Source organism: Somniosus microcephalus, chromosome 11, assembly GCF_052327205.1.
Source record: "Somniosus microcephalus isolate GS21.2 chromosome 11, FLI_Smic_1.0, whole genome shotgun sequence".
Classification (NCBI taxonomy): Eukaryota; Metazoa; Chordata; class Chondrichthyes; order Squaliformes; family Somniosidae; genus Somniosus; species Somniosus microcephalus.
In genome coordinates, this window is record NC_140997.1 from 223547500 (window position 1) to 223561662 (window position 14163).

Consider the following 14163-nt stretch of genomic DNA (forward strand, 5'->3'; position numbering starts at 1 on the left):
GTCACAGAGGTAGGTTTTAAGGGGCATCTTAAAGGAGGGGAGAGAGGTGGAGAGGTTTAGGCCGGGAGTTCCAGGTTACATTGACTAATTCCCCATTACTCAGTTCACCCCTTCGGATTAATGAACTGGTTGAATTTTTTTTTTCACCATTAATTGACACCTTCTCACTTATCAGCCCTAAAGCAGAGAGCTCTGTGATGGGAGTGAGACGTGTACTGAAATATTTTGTTGGATTTTTTTTTTTGTGTGTGGCTTCTGCTAGTTTTGGCTTGATGTTGTGGAAAATAGAGGAATGTTTTTGCTGAGTTGCCAGTTTTAATGGAAGGCAGCTGAGAAGCTGAAGTGCGCGGAGGCCACAGTCAATCTCACTGGCTCGGGATCTATTTCACCTGCGTGTCAGTGTGGTTTGAGCAATTTGCTGGGAGGATCTTATTGCAGCAATCACTCGGTGTTCGAGGGACTGCTGTTTGTTTCTGTGGTTCCAGCAGTTAGCGGCAGCGTGTCGGGAAGAACTGGCCCACAGGGCGGACTGCTTTAAGTGAGCTTGTTCAATACACTCCACCTGCTGATTTTGTTCGTTATGGGAGAAAGGGGCGGTGGTTCCAGGATTCACGCTGATTTTATTCATCAATAGATCTGGTCCATTTTTGTGTTGTTGTTGATTGCCAGCTCCCCCCTTCTCTACTGAACTCCAAGCTGGGGTTCAGTTCCACAGCCAGTGCCACTGCCTTCCAGTACCTCACCCTAGTGGTCACTCTTCATGTGCGTTCACAAACAGTGAGGAGCTCCCAGGCAATTTAACTGTAGATCCCAATAATGTCCTGGTGCAACATCCGTGCAAGTGGGCTTTCCATCAAGTCATCGCCGCACAGTAATCATTGCTAACTTTTTTTAACCCTCTTTATCCCTGGGTGCTGAGGCTTAGTTTCACCCGTTGGTAATAAAAAGGAGAGATTGAGTAGAATGGGCCTATACTCTCTGGAGTTTAGAAGAATGAGAGGTGATCTCATTGAAACATACAAGATTCTGAGGGGGATTGACAGAGTAGATGCTGAGAGGCTGTTTCCCCTGGCTGGAGAGTCTAGAACCAGGGGGCATAGTCTCAGGGTAAAGGGTCGGCCATTTAAGATTGAAATGAGGAGGAATTTCTTCACTCAGAGTTGTGAATCTTGGGAATTCACTAGCCCGAAGGATTATATGTAGAATCGTTGAGTATATTCAAGGCTGAGATAGATGGATTTTTGGACTCTAGGGGAATAAAGGAATATGGGTTTGGGCGGGAGAGTGGAATTCAATTCGAAGATTAGACATGATCTTATTGAATGGCGGAGCAGCTCGAGGGGCGGTATGGCCTACTCCTGCTCCTAATTCTTATGTTCTTAAAGTTCTGCTTAAACATCTAGAAATCAGGGCTTCAGCCCCTCGAGCCTGTTCCGCCATTCATGGCTGATCTGTATCTTAAATCCATCTACCCACCTTGGTTCTGTAACCCTTAATTCCGTTGCCTAACAAAAATCTATCTGTCTCAGTTTTGACATTTGCAATTGACCCCCAGCCTCAACTGCTTTTTGGGGGTGAGCGTTCCCGATTTCCACCACCCTTTGTGTGAAGAAGTGCTTCCTGACATCACCCCTGAACGACCTGGCTCTAATTTTTAAGGTTCTGCCCCCTTGTTCTGGATTTCCCCCCCCACCAGACGAAATAGTTTCTCTCTTTTCATTCGTTCCTGGGATGTGGGCGTCGCTGGCAAGGCCGGCATTTATTGCCCATCCCTAATTGCCCTTGAGAAGGTGGTGGTTAGCTGCCTTGAACCGCTGCAGTCCTTGTGGTGAAGGTACTCCCACACTCCTATCTACCCTAATTGTATCAAGTACTATTAAAATTATTAGTTCTGCTAGCGAGCTACAGTGCCAAACACAATTAGCCAATATTTTATGCATATTATATGTGAAGAAACTGACTTTAAAAAAAAACACACAGTACCATCTGTAACAAGAATAAAGATTTCCCAGTAGACATCAATTTGAGGGACGCGCAGTTTACGCAGTCAAATCCCTGACCTCTGCTCCTTGTTCCCCTGGGTGCCTGACGGTCTTGGAGCAGAAATGCAAGCGCCAGCAGTACAAATACATAAACAGCACGGGTACTGAATCCCCTACTCCCACATCTCCCCGAAAGGCTTGCTGTGCAGCACGAATATCATTCGGTGGTGGTGCTGGGGGGGGTAAAGGTTTGTTGTAAACCTCCCGCTGACATGTTGTAAACCAAATAATTCTGTTGCAAACCTCAAGGCACACTGCCTTAAAAACAAATCTTTGATCTTGCTTCCACATCTGTAGAGATTATTTGAAACATCTGGGAGCCAATGACACAATTACGGTGCGGCTGTTCGAGTGCGAATCGGCCTGTTTGAGGTCCAGCTGCGAATTCTTCTCATTTCATAAACTGTGGGTTTTTTTTGCGGGTGTCAGTATTTAAGGAATTAAGTTACGTCTTCCCACCAAGTAAGATTTTTTTTCTTAAATCTCTCAAACCTGCTTCATTGAATTGTCAATGGAAAATTCTTTTAGCCAATAACCTGAGCAGACTGGAAGAGAGCATTCGATTCGTGGTGCAGAGATAAAATTCGGTTAGCAAGTCTTATTAATCTCAGCCAGCGTGACAATACACAACATGATTTTCTTTCTCTAATGCTTGCGCTCCTGAAGATGCTGACACTTGGTGGGATACAATTCCTTTGGGCGGTGACGGTACCTCAGAGGTGGGATTTCTGTCACTCAGCCACACTCGGGTTAATTGCCTGTCATACGTTAAAGGCAAGAAAAGAGGTAAGCATGCAGGTGCAGCAGGCGGTTAAAAAGGCAAATGGTATGTTGGCCTTCGTAGCGAGAGGGTTTGAGTACAGGAACAAGGGTGTCTTGCTGCAGTTGTACAGGGCCTTGGTGAGACCACATCTTGAGTATTGTGTGCAGTTTTGGTCGCCTTATCTGAGGAAGGATGTTCTTGCCATGGAGGGAGTGCAGCGAAGATTCACCAGACTGATACCTGGGATGGCAGGAATGATGTATGAGGAGAGATTGGGTCGATTGGACTTATACTCGCTGGAGTTTAGAAGAATGAGAGGAGATCTCATTGAAACTTACAAAATTCTGACAGGACTGGACAGACTAGATGCAGGAAGGATGTTCCCGATGGCGGGGTAGTCCAGAACCAGGGGTCACAGTCTAAGGATAAGGGATAAGCCATTTAGAACAGAAATTAGGAGGATTTCTTCACCCAGAGAGTGATGAACCTGTGGAATTCTCTACCACAGAAGGCAGTTGAGGCCAATTCATTAAATATATTCAAGAAGGAGTTAGATATATTCCTTAAGGCTAAAGGGAACAAGGGATATGGGGAGAAGGCAGGGACAGGGTACTGAGTTTGGATGATCAGCCATGATCTCATTGAATGGCGGAGCAGGCTCGAGGGGCCGAATGGCCTACTCCTGCTCCTATCTTCTATGTTTCTATGAGTGTAAGGAGTGTAGTTTCCATACAAAGTACTTCCTCCAATATCTACCTAAAAAAAAGTATATAATCTTCTTTCGTCTGGTAGTAGCAAAGCAAATCAAAGGTCAATATCTAAGTCAGATATCCAGGCCAAAGCTTCTGGTCTAACAGCGTGGATATCTTGTAGGCTGCCTGCGAATTTCCTCTGAGGACAGTGCTCAATGATGTGCTCCAGGGTCTGATTAGTAGCTCCACAGTATATAATTAGAAATCATGATGATTGCTATTTCCCGGAATCCGTTCCCAGAGGTCCGCCATTTTGGATCCCGTCTCCAGTGTCACTGTGACGACATCACTGATGGAGAATGGCTGCCCCCATAATGGAGTGGCTCCATTCTATTCAGTGGTGGTGGGGAGGGTGATTTTGAACCAGCCTGGGAAATGAGTTAAATCCTGGGGGTAGCGTGTTATGCCGGCAGCGTGTTTCCTTCGATGTTCTGCCCCTGTGCTCATCCAAGCTATGCACCTGCCCCTTCCACAGAGGCAGCTTGGGTGCTACTTGCAGCCTCCGTGCCTCTGGGGCTAGGGATGGGGTAAAATCAGCACAGGTTTCCTCACCTGATGGACACCCAGTGTCCCCCCTGGTCTTGATCTCTATCTGGCGATCCCGGCTGGCAGTGCGTGCGAGTGGACGTTGGGTGAAGACAGGATTGGGTTCGGTTGTGATGACCCCCACGCTTGAATAGCCTGCCAAGGCTTGCTGTCTAAAATCACACAGGGAACAAAAATGGCCATGTGGGTGTGGTGCCAGAGGCTGCCCGGCACCTGTGGGACTCAATCACAGCACGAGTCAGCAGCTTTGGGGGTGGGGTGGGAGGGGGGAAGGAAATCGGGGGCAAAAATAAAGAATAAATTAAAGGAATAAATGATAAATGATTATACTTTGTTAGGGTTCAGGATTTTACAGTCACCTCCCCACCATTGTAAGTGCTAATTCATTACAGATTGAGCACAGCAATCAAGGCTGATGTTTCAGTGCTTTGCCGAGGGAGTGCCGCACTGTCAGAGGTGCCGTCTTTTGGGTGAGATGTCAAATCCAGACCCTATCTGCCTGTTTGGGAGGACACCAAAGATCCCACGGGACTATTGGAAGAAATGGCAGGGGAGTTCTCTCAGTATCCTGGCCAACCAGTACCATCAAAATCTGGTCATTTATCTCATTTGTTCATTGTGGGATCTTGCTTTGCACACATTAGCTGCCGCATTTTGAGGTAGCAATGGTGACCACACCTCAAGAGTAATTAATTGGTGGTGGTGAAGCACTTTGGAATGTCTTAAGGATGTGAAAGATGCTATAGAAATGCAAGTTATTCATTCTGTTGGGGTCTAGCCTGCGTGAATAGAATAATCCAAACTCTCTGAGCAGCTCTAGGCTACCCTCTTGTGTAAAACCACGAGCTCCCTCATACATGAGCATCCTTCTATGTACTTATACCTCACTGGCCCTTCATAAGTGTGGAAAATCACTTATACACTTAACCCAGGCCCCCTCGGTCTGGTAATCATTTTGACAGATACTGTCTGATGGAAAGGGACTGTTCAGAGAGAAAGAAGCGAAGGAGGTTCAGGCTCCGCAGGGTTAAATTAGAAAACAGATCGCTGGATAAAAGTGGGCTTGTCCCTTAGCACTGAAACGTCAGCCTTGATTGCGTGCTCAATCTGTAATGGGATTTGATCCTGCAGGCTTCTGACTCAGAGACAAGAGTGCTACCAGCTGAACCAAGCGAATGTATTTAATGAATTGGCACTTACCACGGCGAGGAGGCGACTGAAAATCCTAGACCCTAACAAAAGGATAATATCATAGAATAGATTCAGAAATTTACTGCACTGAAGGAGGCCATTCGGCCCATCGTGTCTGTGCCGGATGACGAGCTAGCCCAGCCTAATCCCACTTTCCAATTCTTGGTCTGTAGCCCTGTAGGTTACAGCACTTCAAGTGCCTATCCAAGTACTTTTTAAATGTGATGAGGGTTTCTGCCTCTCCCACCCTTTCAGGCAGCGAGTTCCAGACCCCCACCACCCTCTGGGTGAAAGAAATTCTCCTCAACTCCCCCCCCCCCCCCCCCTAATACCAGTTACTTTAAATCCATGTATAATAATTTATTTTAAAATTTGTTCCTTTAATTTTTTTCTTTCTTCCTGTCCCCCAACTTCCTCGCACCCATCAGCGCTGTCGTAAAGCGAAGTGTTAAAAAGAAATTCTACAGGAACCAACGTAATGGGCAATAGTCTCCGATGCACTGAGGAGAAGGTGTTGACCCCTACAAGTTGCTGTCAAGTTTGCAACCTCTAAGAGTACCTGGCTCTCCATTATGATGATAGCAAATGTCGGGGTCAGTGACTCGCTGTGCCACAATTTTCTGCTAGCGACAGAGAAACAAAAATATCCCTCTCTATAGGCCCCCCCCAGACTTCGGGGGGTGGGGGGTGCTAGTAATCTCTTGACACGACATACGGTGCGGCTGGTGTCTGCTGCTGAGCAGCCTGCATGCCTGACATGGGTCACTCGGCTGTGTAATTTATTCTGCAGTTTGTGTGGTGCTGCAGAGCTTCAGAGAGAGAGAATCAGTGTTGCTCGACTCACTATTGTGATTCACATGTGACATCCCCTTAAACTGTCCTGCGGAGAGCTGAATACAGAGGGGAGATTAAATATCTTGGCAGCGATGCTTTGGAAAGTTGAAAAGCTTTTCTGTTGAATTCTGTTCCTTATTCTTCTCCATGCTGCCTGCCTCCTTCCCTCTCTCTTCTCTCTCTCTCTTTCACTTCACCCCTCCCTTTCTCTGTTGCTGTCGCCTCTTGTGTGGACCTAAGCAGAGGCAGTCTTGCTTTCCCCCTTTGCACTGAGGTGATTATAGAGGAGCCAAGGATATAAAGAATGTGAGGAGAGAGTGCCAGCAAAGGCAGCCCTTGTCAAAGAGCCAACAGTTCAGTGCTGGTTCCAGGTAACACAGAAATGGGAAGGGGGGCTAGGGGCGGGGTGAAAGAAGGGGAAGGGGGTGGGATGTTAAATAAAGCACTTCTCTTGTACCTGTTCAACTGCTAGCAGTCACTACAAAGGGGGCTGGGATTTTTTCAAGTGCATTCCAGGAACTGTTGCTATGTAGAACGTGGACTAGTCTACAAAGTGAAGCTCCCTGTGTGTGTGTGTCGGTTTTTTTAAGCAGGTCGCAGTGGAAACGGAACAGGTTGGATTTTATTTGGCAACATTGAATTTTTTTTTATTTTTTTAAAAAGAGTGGAGGGAGGAGGACTTGTTGCAACTTTCTTCCCACCGTGCGAATTGCTCCTCGCAATTGTACCTGTCCCCACTTTTGAGTCGCTGCTGGAATCTCTAATGACTGTAAACTCTGCCGCTTTTCAGGAGTGACTGTGGGAGCGGGGTCGGCTCTGCCTGGTAACGTGTCTGAGGGTCTCTCGCCTGCTGTGCAAAGGAACCATGGCCCTTCTGTGGAACTGCCTCTCGCTGCTGATGCTCACGGTGCCAGCCCAGGGCAGAACGGTTAACAGCAATCCGAGGCTGAGGATGTCCTACAACGGTGAGTCACTTTTCCAGCGCCCCTTGAGAAATCCATTAGCAGCGCATTGGGGGGAAAATCTATTAAGCTAGGGGGCCTGGGTGAGACCCCTCGATTATTTATTACAGCAAGTGCGATACAGCCTTAGTCCCATTAACCCTCTCAGCCTGCCTATAGCACCAGTATGCCTTTGATTTTTGACAGAAACGCTAGGGGCAAATAGAAAATCCCCACAGACTTTATATCTTCAATTAGCCACAGACTGACTTGCATTTCTATAGCGCCTTTCACGACCTCAGGACGCCCCAAAGCGCTTTACAGCCAATGAAGTACTTTTTGAAGTGTAGCCACTGTTGTGATGTAGGAAATATCACAGCCAATTTGCGCACAGCAAGCTCCCACAAACAGCAATGTGATAACGACCAGATCATCTGCTTTTCAGTGATGTTAATTGAGGGATAAATATTGGCCCCAGGACACCGGGGAGAACTCCCCTGCTCTTTCGAAATAGTGCCCACGGGATCGTTTACGTTCTCCCGAGAGAGCAGACGGGGCCTCGGTTTAACGTCTCATCCGAATATAGGGGGAAGAAGTTCAACTCGCGCCAGTTTTCCCGGCATGAAGAGGGCGGCGCGTTCCGAACCCGGGCCCTAAGTGAGGGCCAATCGAAATTGGGCCTCGGGCATCATTCGCCAGCCACGGGCACCAATCGAGCGTCTCGATGCCTATCGCCCGTCGGAACCGTAGGAATTCTGGTCAGCTCCTGCGCTGAGCAAGCCCGCAGGTTGGTCCTGAGGGGGTGGGGAGACAAAACGTAGGGGGTGGGGGTGGTGGGGGGGTGGCAGCACCGGACCGGCTAGATGGCCAGCAGCCAATTTGCGCACAGCAAGCTCCCACAAGCAGAAATGTGATAATGAGCAGATAATCTGTTTTTAGTGATATGTTGGTTGAGGGATAAATATTGGCCCAGGACACCGGGATGAACTCTCTTGCTTTTCTTCGAAATAGTGGCCGTGGGATCTTTTACTTTCACCTGAGAGAGCAGACAGGGCCTCAGTTTAACGTCTCACCTGAAATTCGGCACCTCCGACAGTGCAGCATTGGGAGTGTCAGCCTGGATTATGTGCTCAAGTCCCTGGAGTGGAACTTGACCCCACGACCTTCTGACTCCGAAGCAAGAGTGCTACCCAGTGAGCCACTGGCTGACACTTTACATATGTAATTATAACTATGTAGTGATGTGGTAGAATTATCCTGCTCAGCATTAGTGCGTCAGAAGAGGACGAGGTTGGGTCTGAAGTGGTTCGATGGCTTTTCCACTTGCAACAGTGAACTGAACGAGTTAAACTGGGATGGTGAGGGGCTCAGCACTGCCAATTCTTGCAATTAAATCCTCGTCAAGATTGTTGCTGGACTGACTCTCGTCCTCAATCAAACATGCCATTTGGTTGACGGGTTTGGCGTTACAGTCATTGTTTGCCTGCTGAACTGTTCCTCTGAGCAAAGGAATTCCTAGATTTGACGCACTGGATTTGTACGCAATCCAAACTTAGAGTGCAGAGCTCTGTATCCGAAACTAACAAATAGGCAGGTGATTGTGATTGGAAAAAAGCCAGACAGTAAAGGGCATTCGGGATGACTCTCTGATGAAATTCCACGCACCTTCTCCGTGAGGGAAAAGGGAGGGAGTCCAAATAAATTCCTTTGGAAAGCAGCAGGTCGGAATTTGCGGGGGGTGTTTCCACGATCCGGCTCTCCCAGGGGGTGGTGGTGCTCGCAGAGAGCGCCTCCTGTGAAATTCCAGGTGTGCAGCCCATGATTTACCGGACACAAGTCGATGATAGATTGCTGCGCTGTGGGTTCTCGGCACGCTCTCCTGGAGAAGGCTGCCCCCCTCCCCACCGCTGGGAGCGCCGGGTCACGGACACGCCCGTCTGACCCCTCACCTGCCTGCCCTCTTTTAATGGCGAGACCCCGGCATTAAGACTGCAGCGGTCGGACGCAAGAGCCCCGTGCCAACAGAATCACCTGCCTCAGTCAGCAATCACACGCCTTCCTCCGGCTCCAATCGGAATCCCACCCTTTTGAGGTGTGCTGAATATTAAAGGTTGGGTGATTTGAGCCGTACGTTCGACAGGCTCCTGTTTGTGGCGTAAGAAACCCTTTCTACAACATACACAATGCATGGTCTATCCGACTTTATGTGTGAGCTTATCCACACAAACCTACAAATCTGTTTATAGCATGAAAGAAAGACTTGCATTTATATAGCGCCTCTCACAACTTCAGGACGTCCCAGAGCGCTTTACAGCCAATGAAGTACTTTTTTGAAGTATAGTCACTGTTGTAATGTAGGAAACACGGCAGCCAATTTGCGCACAGCAAGCTCCCACAAACCGCAATGTGATAATGACCAGATCATCTGTTTGAGTGATGTTGATCGAGAGATAAATATTGGTCGGGACACCAGGGAGAACTCCCCCTGCTCTTCTTTGAAATAGTGCCACGGGATCTTTTACGTCCACTTGAGAGAGCAGACAAGGCCTCGGTTTAACGTCCCATCTGAAAGACCGCCCCTCCGACCGTGCAGCACTCCCTCAGCACTGCACTGGAGTGTCCGCCTAGATTTTTGTGCTCAAGTCTCTGGAGTGGGACTTGAACCCACGACCTTCTGACTACCCCACTGAGCCAGGGCTGACCCACCTGCCCCCCCCGCAGCACTGATCTGAATTCCAGCCTTTCGAGCATGCTGATGCCGAGAGGTCTGAGCCTCTTTAATTAAAGGAGCCTGCACCCCATTCACCAGCACTCACCTGCGGTCCCCTCTCGGGCATCCATTGCCCAATAGACGCCCGGGCGTGAAGTGGATCACCATGGAAACCGCTCAATTTTCAATTTGAAAATCTGCCCTGCCCCCCTCACTTCCCTCACCACCGCCCCCCCACCACCACCCTGCTCCGTCTGCAAGTGGGAGGCCCGCTAGTGCTACAGAAAATCCACTTCCAACTTCCTTTATTGCGCTGGCAGTAGGGTTTTCGGGGAATTTGTTGCATGTTCTGAGCCTGGGAACTTTGTAACGGATATCTAGGCTCCAGTTACCAGACAGGTGTTGTCGTAAATTGTTACGACAAAGCACGAGGTGTGTGTGTATATGTACACACGATATCTGAATTTGGAGATTGTTCCGCTGCCTTAAAGGGGCACTGCCTTTACAGGATGTGGGGCAACATTTGACAAATCTTTTCTCTTTGTTTGCCAAACTTTGCGATGCAATTCATGCCAAAAAGTGTAGCGGCACAAAATTTCATTCATTGTGTGTGTGTGTGTTCAGCATCGTGTCAAAAAGAATACCTGGCTTTTATAAGCATTGATCAGCCTCTGTGTTTGATAGAGGTATGCCTTTAACAGATTGCTTTGGGATTTTATGTTTTATAATCCGCTTAAATTTATGGAGCGCTATTGGGAGTTGTGGAGGGTCGTTAATGGGATCAAGAGGCAGTGATGTGTCACACGCTGGCAGGAGGTGGATGTACGGGAAGTGGCATGCCTTTTATGGACTGCAACCAGTTTATATATGTCTTTGGCAGTTCTTCCAATGGCCCAGTTTAAGGCAGTGAGCGCGAGCGAGGTTTGCAGCACAGAAGCATGTCCATTTGGCCCATCATGTCTGTGCCAGCTCTTTACCGGCGCAATCTAAAACTACTCCCACCGCCCCGCTCTCTCCCTATAGCCTTACCATCGGAGAGCCAATGTAGACCAGATAGTTCTCCCCCCACCCACCCTCAGGTCTGTTTCCTGGTCCAGGGTGGCTTCGCTGTGCTCAGATGAGGGGGCACCAGAAGTGCTACAGTTGGTCGGAGCCACACCTGGGTCGGGAGGGAGAATTAATCAGGGTTTCCGCTCCCGATTGTAATCCGGTGATGACCCGCGAGGCTCGCAATTGAACACTGGCCACTTGGGCGAGGTACTCGCGAGGGACCGACTAATGCCTGTGGAATCGTTCCCTAAAAACAAAGTCAACGCCTTCACTGGGAGAAGGAGACGGAAGAAAATTGACCAAAAAACCCCCCCAGTATCCCTGAAATAATTACGTGGTCTAGGGAGGCGGGGTGTGAAATTTGGGCAGGGTAATGCCAGCGGTTCTCCCCTTTTTCTTTGAACGCTGTACAGTGTTCCCAGAAGTGAAGCTGGCATTTCTCGCGCCCACCTCCCCTTCCATGTCGACCTGACTGAACGAGGCAGGAATGGTGGGATAACATCACCCGCCGGTTCCAGCTCCCTTGCCCCATAGCAATGCATGAAGCAGGGGTACGAGCCTTGCCAGGGCCTGATCCCGGCGGAGGGGAGGTGGGGATGCAGTAAAATTGACGTTGGCCAGTTTCCCCTGTGGAAATCGATCGCGGAACCTTCGATTGCACTTGGGAAAGTGGAAGATATGACTTTAGTTTTTTTTAGGGGGATCTTTGGCTGGCAGAGCAAATGTTGCAGGGAATTTCTCCGCCTTCTCCCCCCACCCCCCCCATTCCCTCCCTCGCCCGCCCCCCCCCCCCCCCGCACTGAGGCGGGCACCCCTAGCGCTGAAAATGGAGTGGGCGCCTGACCTCACTCCCACTCACCCCAGGATTTATGATGGGATCAAAGCGCATTCGTGGGTGGGCAGAAGTTAAGCCCTTAGCTATGTCCCCAGGGAGCTTCCCCAGGAATATCTGGGCTAGCATGTTTCTGGTGGTGACCTGGATGAGCACTAAGGCAAAGAGTGGACCGAGGTGGCGGGCAGGGGTGGCATTATGGTTATGATGTTTGAATATTTCATTCATCATCTTTAAAGACCTGGTATTGCTACAGGGGCACATCTTTAGAAACATAGAAACATAGAAAAATAGGAGCAGGAGTAGGCCATTCGGCCCTTCGAGCCTGCTCCGCCATTCACTATGATCATGGCTGATCCTCTATCTCAATACCATATTCCCACTCTCTCCCCATACCCCTTGATGCCTTTTGTGTCTAGAAATCTATCGATCTCCTTCTTAAATATATTCAGTGACTTGGCCTCCACAGCCTTCTGTGGTAGAGAATTCCACAGGTTCACCACCCTCTGAGTGAAGAAATTTCTCCTCATCTCAGTCCTAAATGTCCTACCCCGTATCCCGAGACTTTGACTTCGCATGCTTTCAAAACTGGAGCTTCGGGAACCGGGGCTTCCGAACATAGTCTACACTTGCCTCCCGCTTCCACCTGCCCCCTGCCCCCTCCCGGGCAGGGGTCTGCGCTGTGATAAGACCGGATATCTGCCACGATACTGAACATGTGGGGCATTATCTGAACTGTATATACGGTTACAAAATGTAAGCCACAGATGTGTTCAGTGTCGCAATGAGCTGATTGTGTTACTCCACCTTCCTTTATTTACAGACAGGAGGGTGTCTGTTAAACAGATCAGCAATGAAAATGCTGCTTTAGTATTACAAGTTAAGCAAGTCTTTTGGAAACTAAGGATACAAGGAATCACAGAATCACAGAATCCCCACAGTGCAGATAGAGGCCATTTCGGCCCATCGAGCCTGCACCGACACATATCCCACCCTATCCCCGTAACCCCACGTATTTAATCCCCTAACACTAAGGGTCCCTGGCGCTGTGAGGCAACAGTGCTAACCACTGTGCCACCGTGCCAGGTAGTAGGTTAATCTTTCAGGCTGCAGACGTGCCCATTTTTATATTCATGTCAGTTATGTCTGCCCCCTTTATTCTTCCATATTCCACGTATTGTCACGTTTCGCCTCAACAACAACGACATGCATTTATATAGCGCCTTTAATGTAGTAATACGCCCTAAGGCGCTTCACAGGAGCGATTATCAAACAAAAATTGACACCCAGCCACATAAGAGGATATTAGGACAGATGACCAAGAGCTTGGTCGAAGAGGTAGGTTTTAAGGAGCGTCTTAAAGGAGGAGAGAGAGGTAGAGAGGCCGAGAGGTTTAAGCAGGGAATTCCAGAGCTTAGGGGCCTCGGCAGCTGAAGGCACGGCCACCAGTGGGGGAGCGATTAAAATCGGGGAGGCCAGAATTGGCGGAGCGCAGAGATCTCAGAGGGCTGTAGGGCTGGGGGAGGTTACACAGATCACCTGGCTTTTTGATAGGGGTGCGATGTGTAATGTATTGTGATGCACAAGCTATCACAATTGTGCGGGACAGACTGGATGGACCAGAGGGTCTTTGCCTGTCCCGTCATTGTTTGTATGTTAATGGCAGCGGGGAGAAAGAGCTAAGGGGGAGGCCCCAAGCTCCCAGCTTCTCCTTGGTCACTTGCACAAAGAGGTATTTTGGTGGTTGAATGCCCTCCATATTCAGCAGCTTAAGGGAGGAGCGGAATGTTTCGCTGCATGAATGGCAACCTATAAATGGAAGTTGTTGTTCCTGTTGGATAGCCCCAGGATTTAAGTCATTACTCCAACTAAATTCATCAATTTTCCCTCCGTTCTCATTCAGTTAGTGTGCCTGCTTCTTGCTGATTAAAGAAAATAAAGACTTGCACTTCTAAAGCACCTGTCACCACCTCAAGACGTCCCAAAGTGCTTTACAGCCAATTAGGTACTTTTTTTGTAATGTAGTCACTGTTGTAATGTAGATCCTCTGCCTTCACTATCCAGGGTATCTCGGAAGGCAGAGCTCTCTCTTGATGATGGGAGTTATGGGTGAAATGTCACAGCTGACTCATGGTGTTTGTGTTAAGACGCTTGATGACCTCAGTCCCATTTAGAGATTAAAGCTGATGCCCTGGGGCAGGATTATCTTCGAGGAGCTCAAGTCCTCATTGACATAATTTACCCACAATCCTTGGCTGGTAACAACATGTTGACGCCAATTTGGGAAGCTGGGACTTTGGCTTTGGGCGCGATTCCCATGGATGAATTGGAATTTTTTTGGGATATCTGATGAAATGAACATCGGTTTCAGAGGAAGCGGAACTAATTAAGAACAGCCAAAGTTTGGATTGCAAGTTTGGCTTTGCTCCATCCACGACCCAAGCTGGATCTCAGATGCTCACGACAGCCCACTGAGGCAAGATTGTTTAGCAGAGTAGAAGG

At 48.8% G+C, this 14163-nt stretch overlaps 1 protein-coding gene across 3 annotated transcripts in view; it reads left to right on the forward strand.

Moving 5' to 3' along the window:
• sema3b (sema domain, immunoglobulin domain (Ig), short basic domain, secreted, (semaphorin) 3B) overlaps positions 1-14163 on the forward strand; it is a 435650-nt gene that overhangs the window by 252354 nt on the left and 169133 nt on the right. Inside the window, exons 1-2 of one of the 3 annotated variants that reach the window (XM_086002039.1) lie at positions 6053-6499; positions 6919-7093. In XM_086002039.1, coding sequence (XP_085858165.1) covers positions 6994-7093 — 100 coding nt within the window. In that variant the 5' untranslated portion in view covers positions 6053-6499; positions 6919-6993. Of the gene's footprint in view, positions 1-6052; positions 6500-6581; positions 6743-6918; positions 7094-14163 lie in introns of those variants that run through there. The other 2 variants (XM_086002041.1, XM_086002040.1) reach the window with 2 other exon arrangements.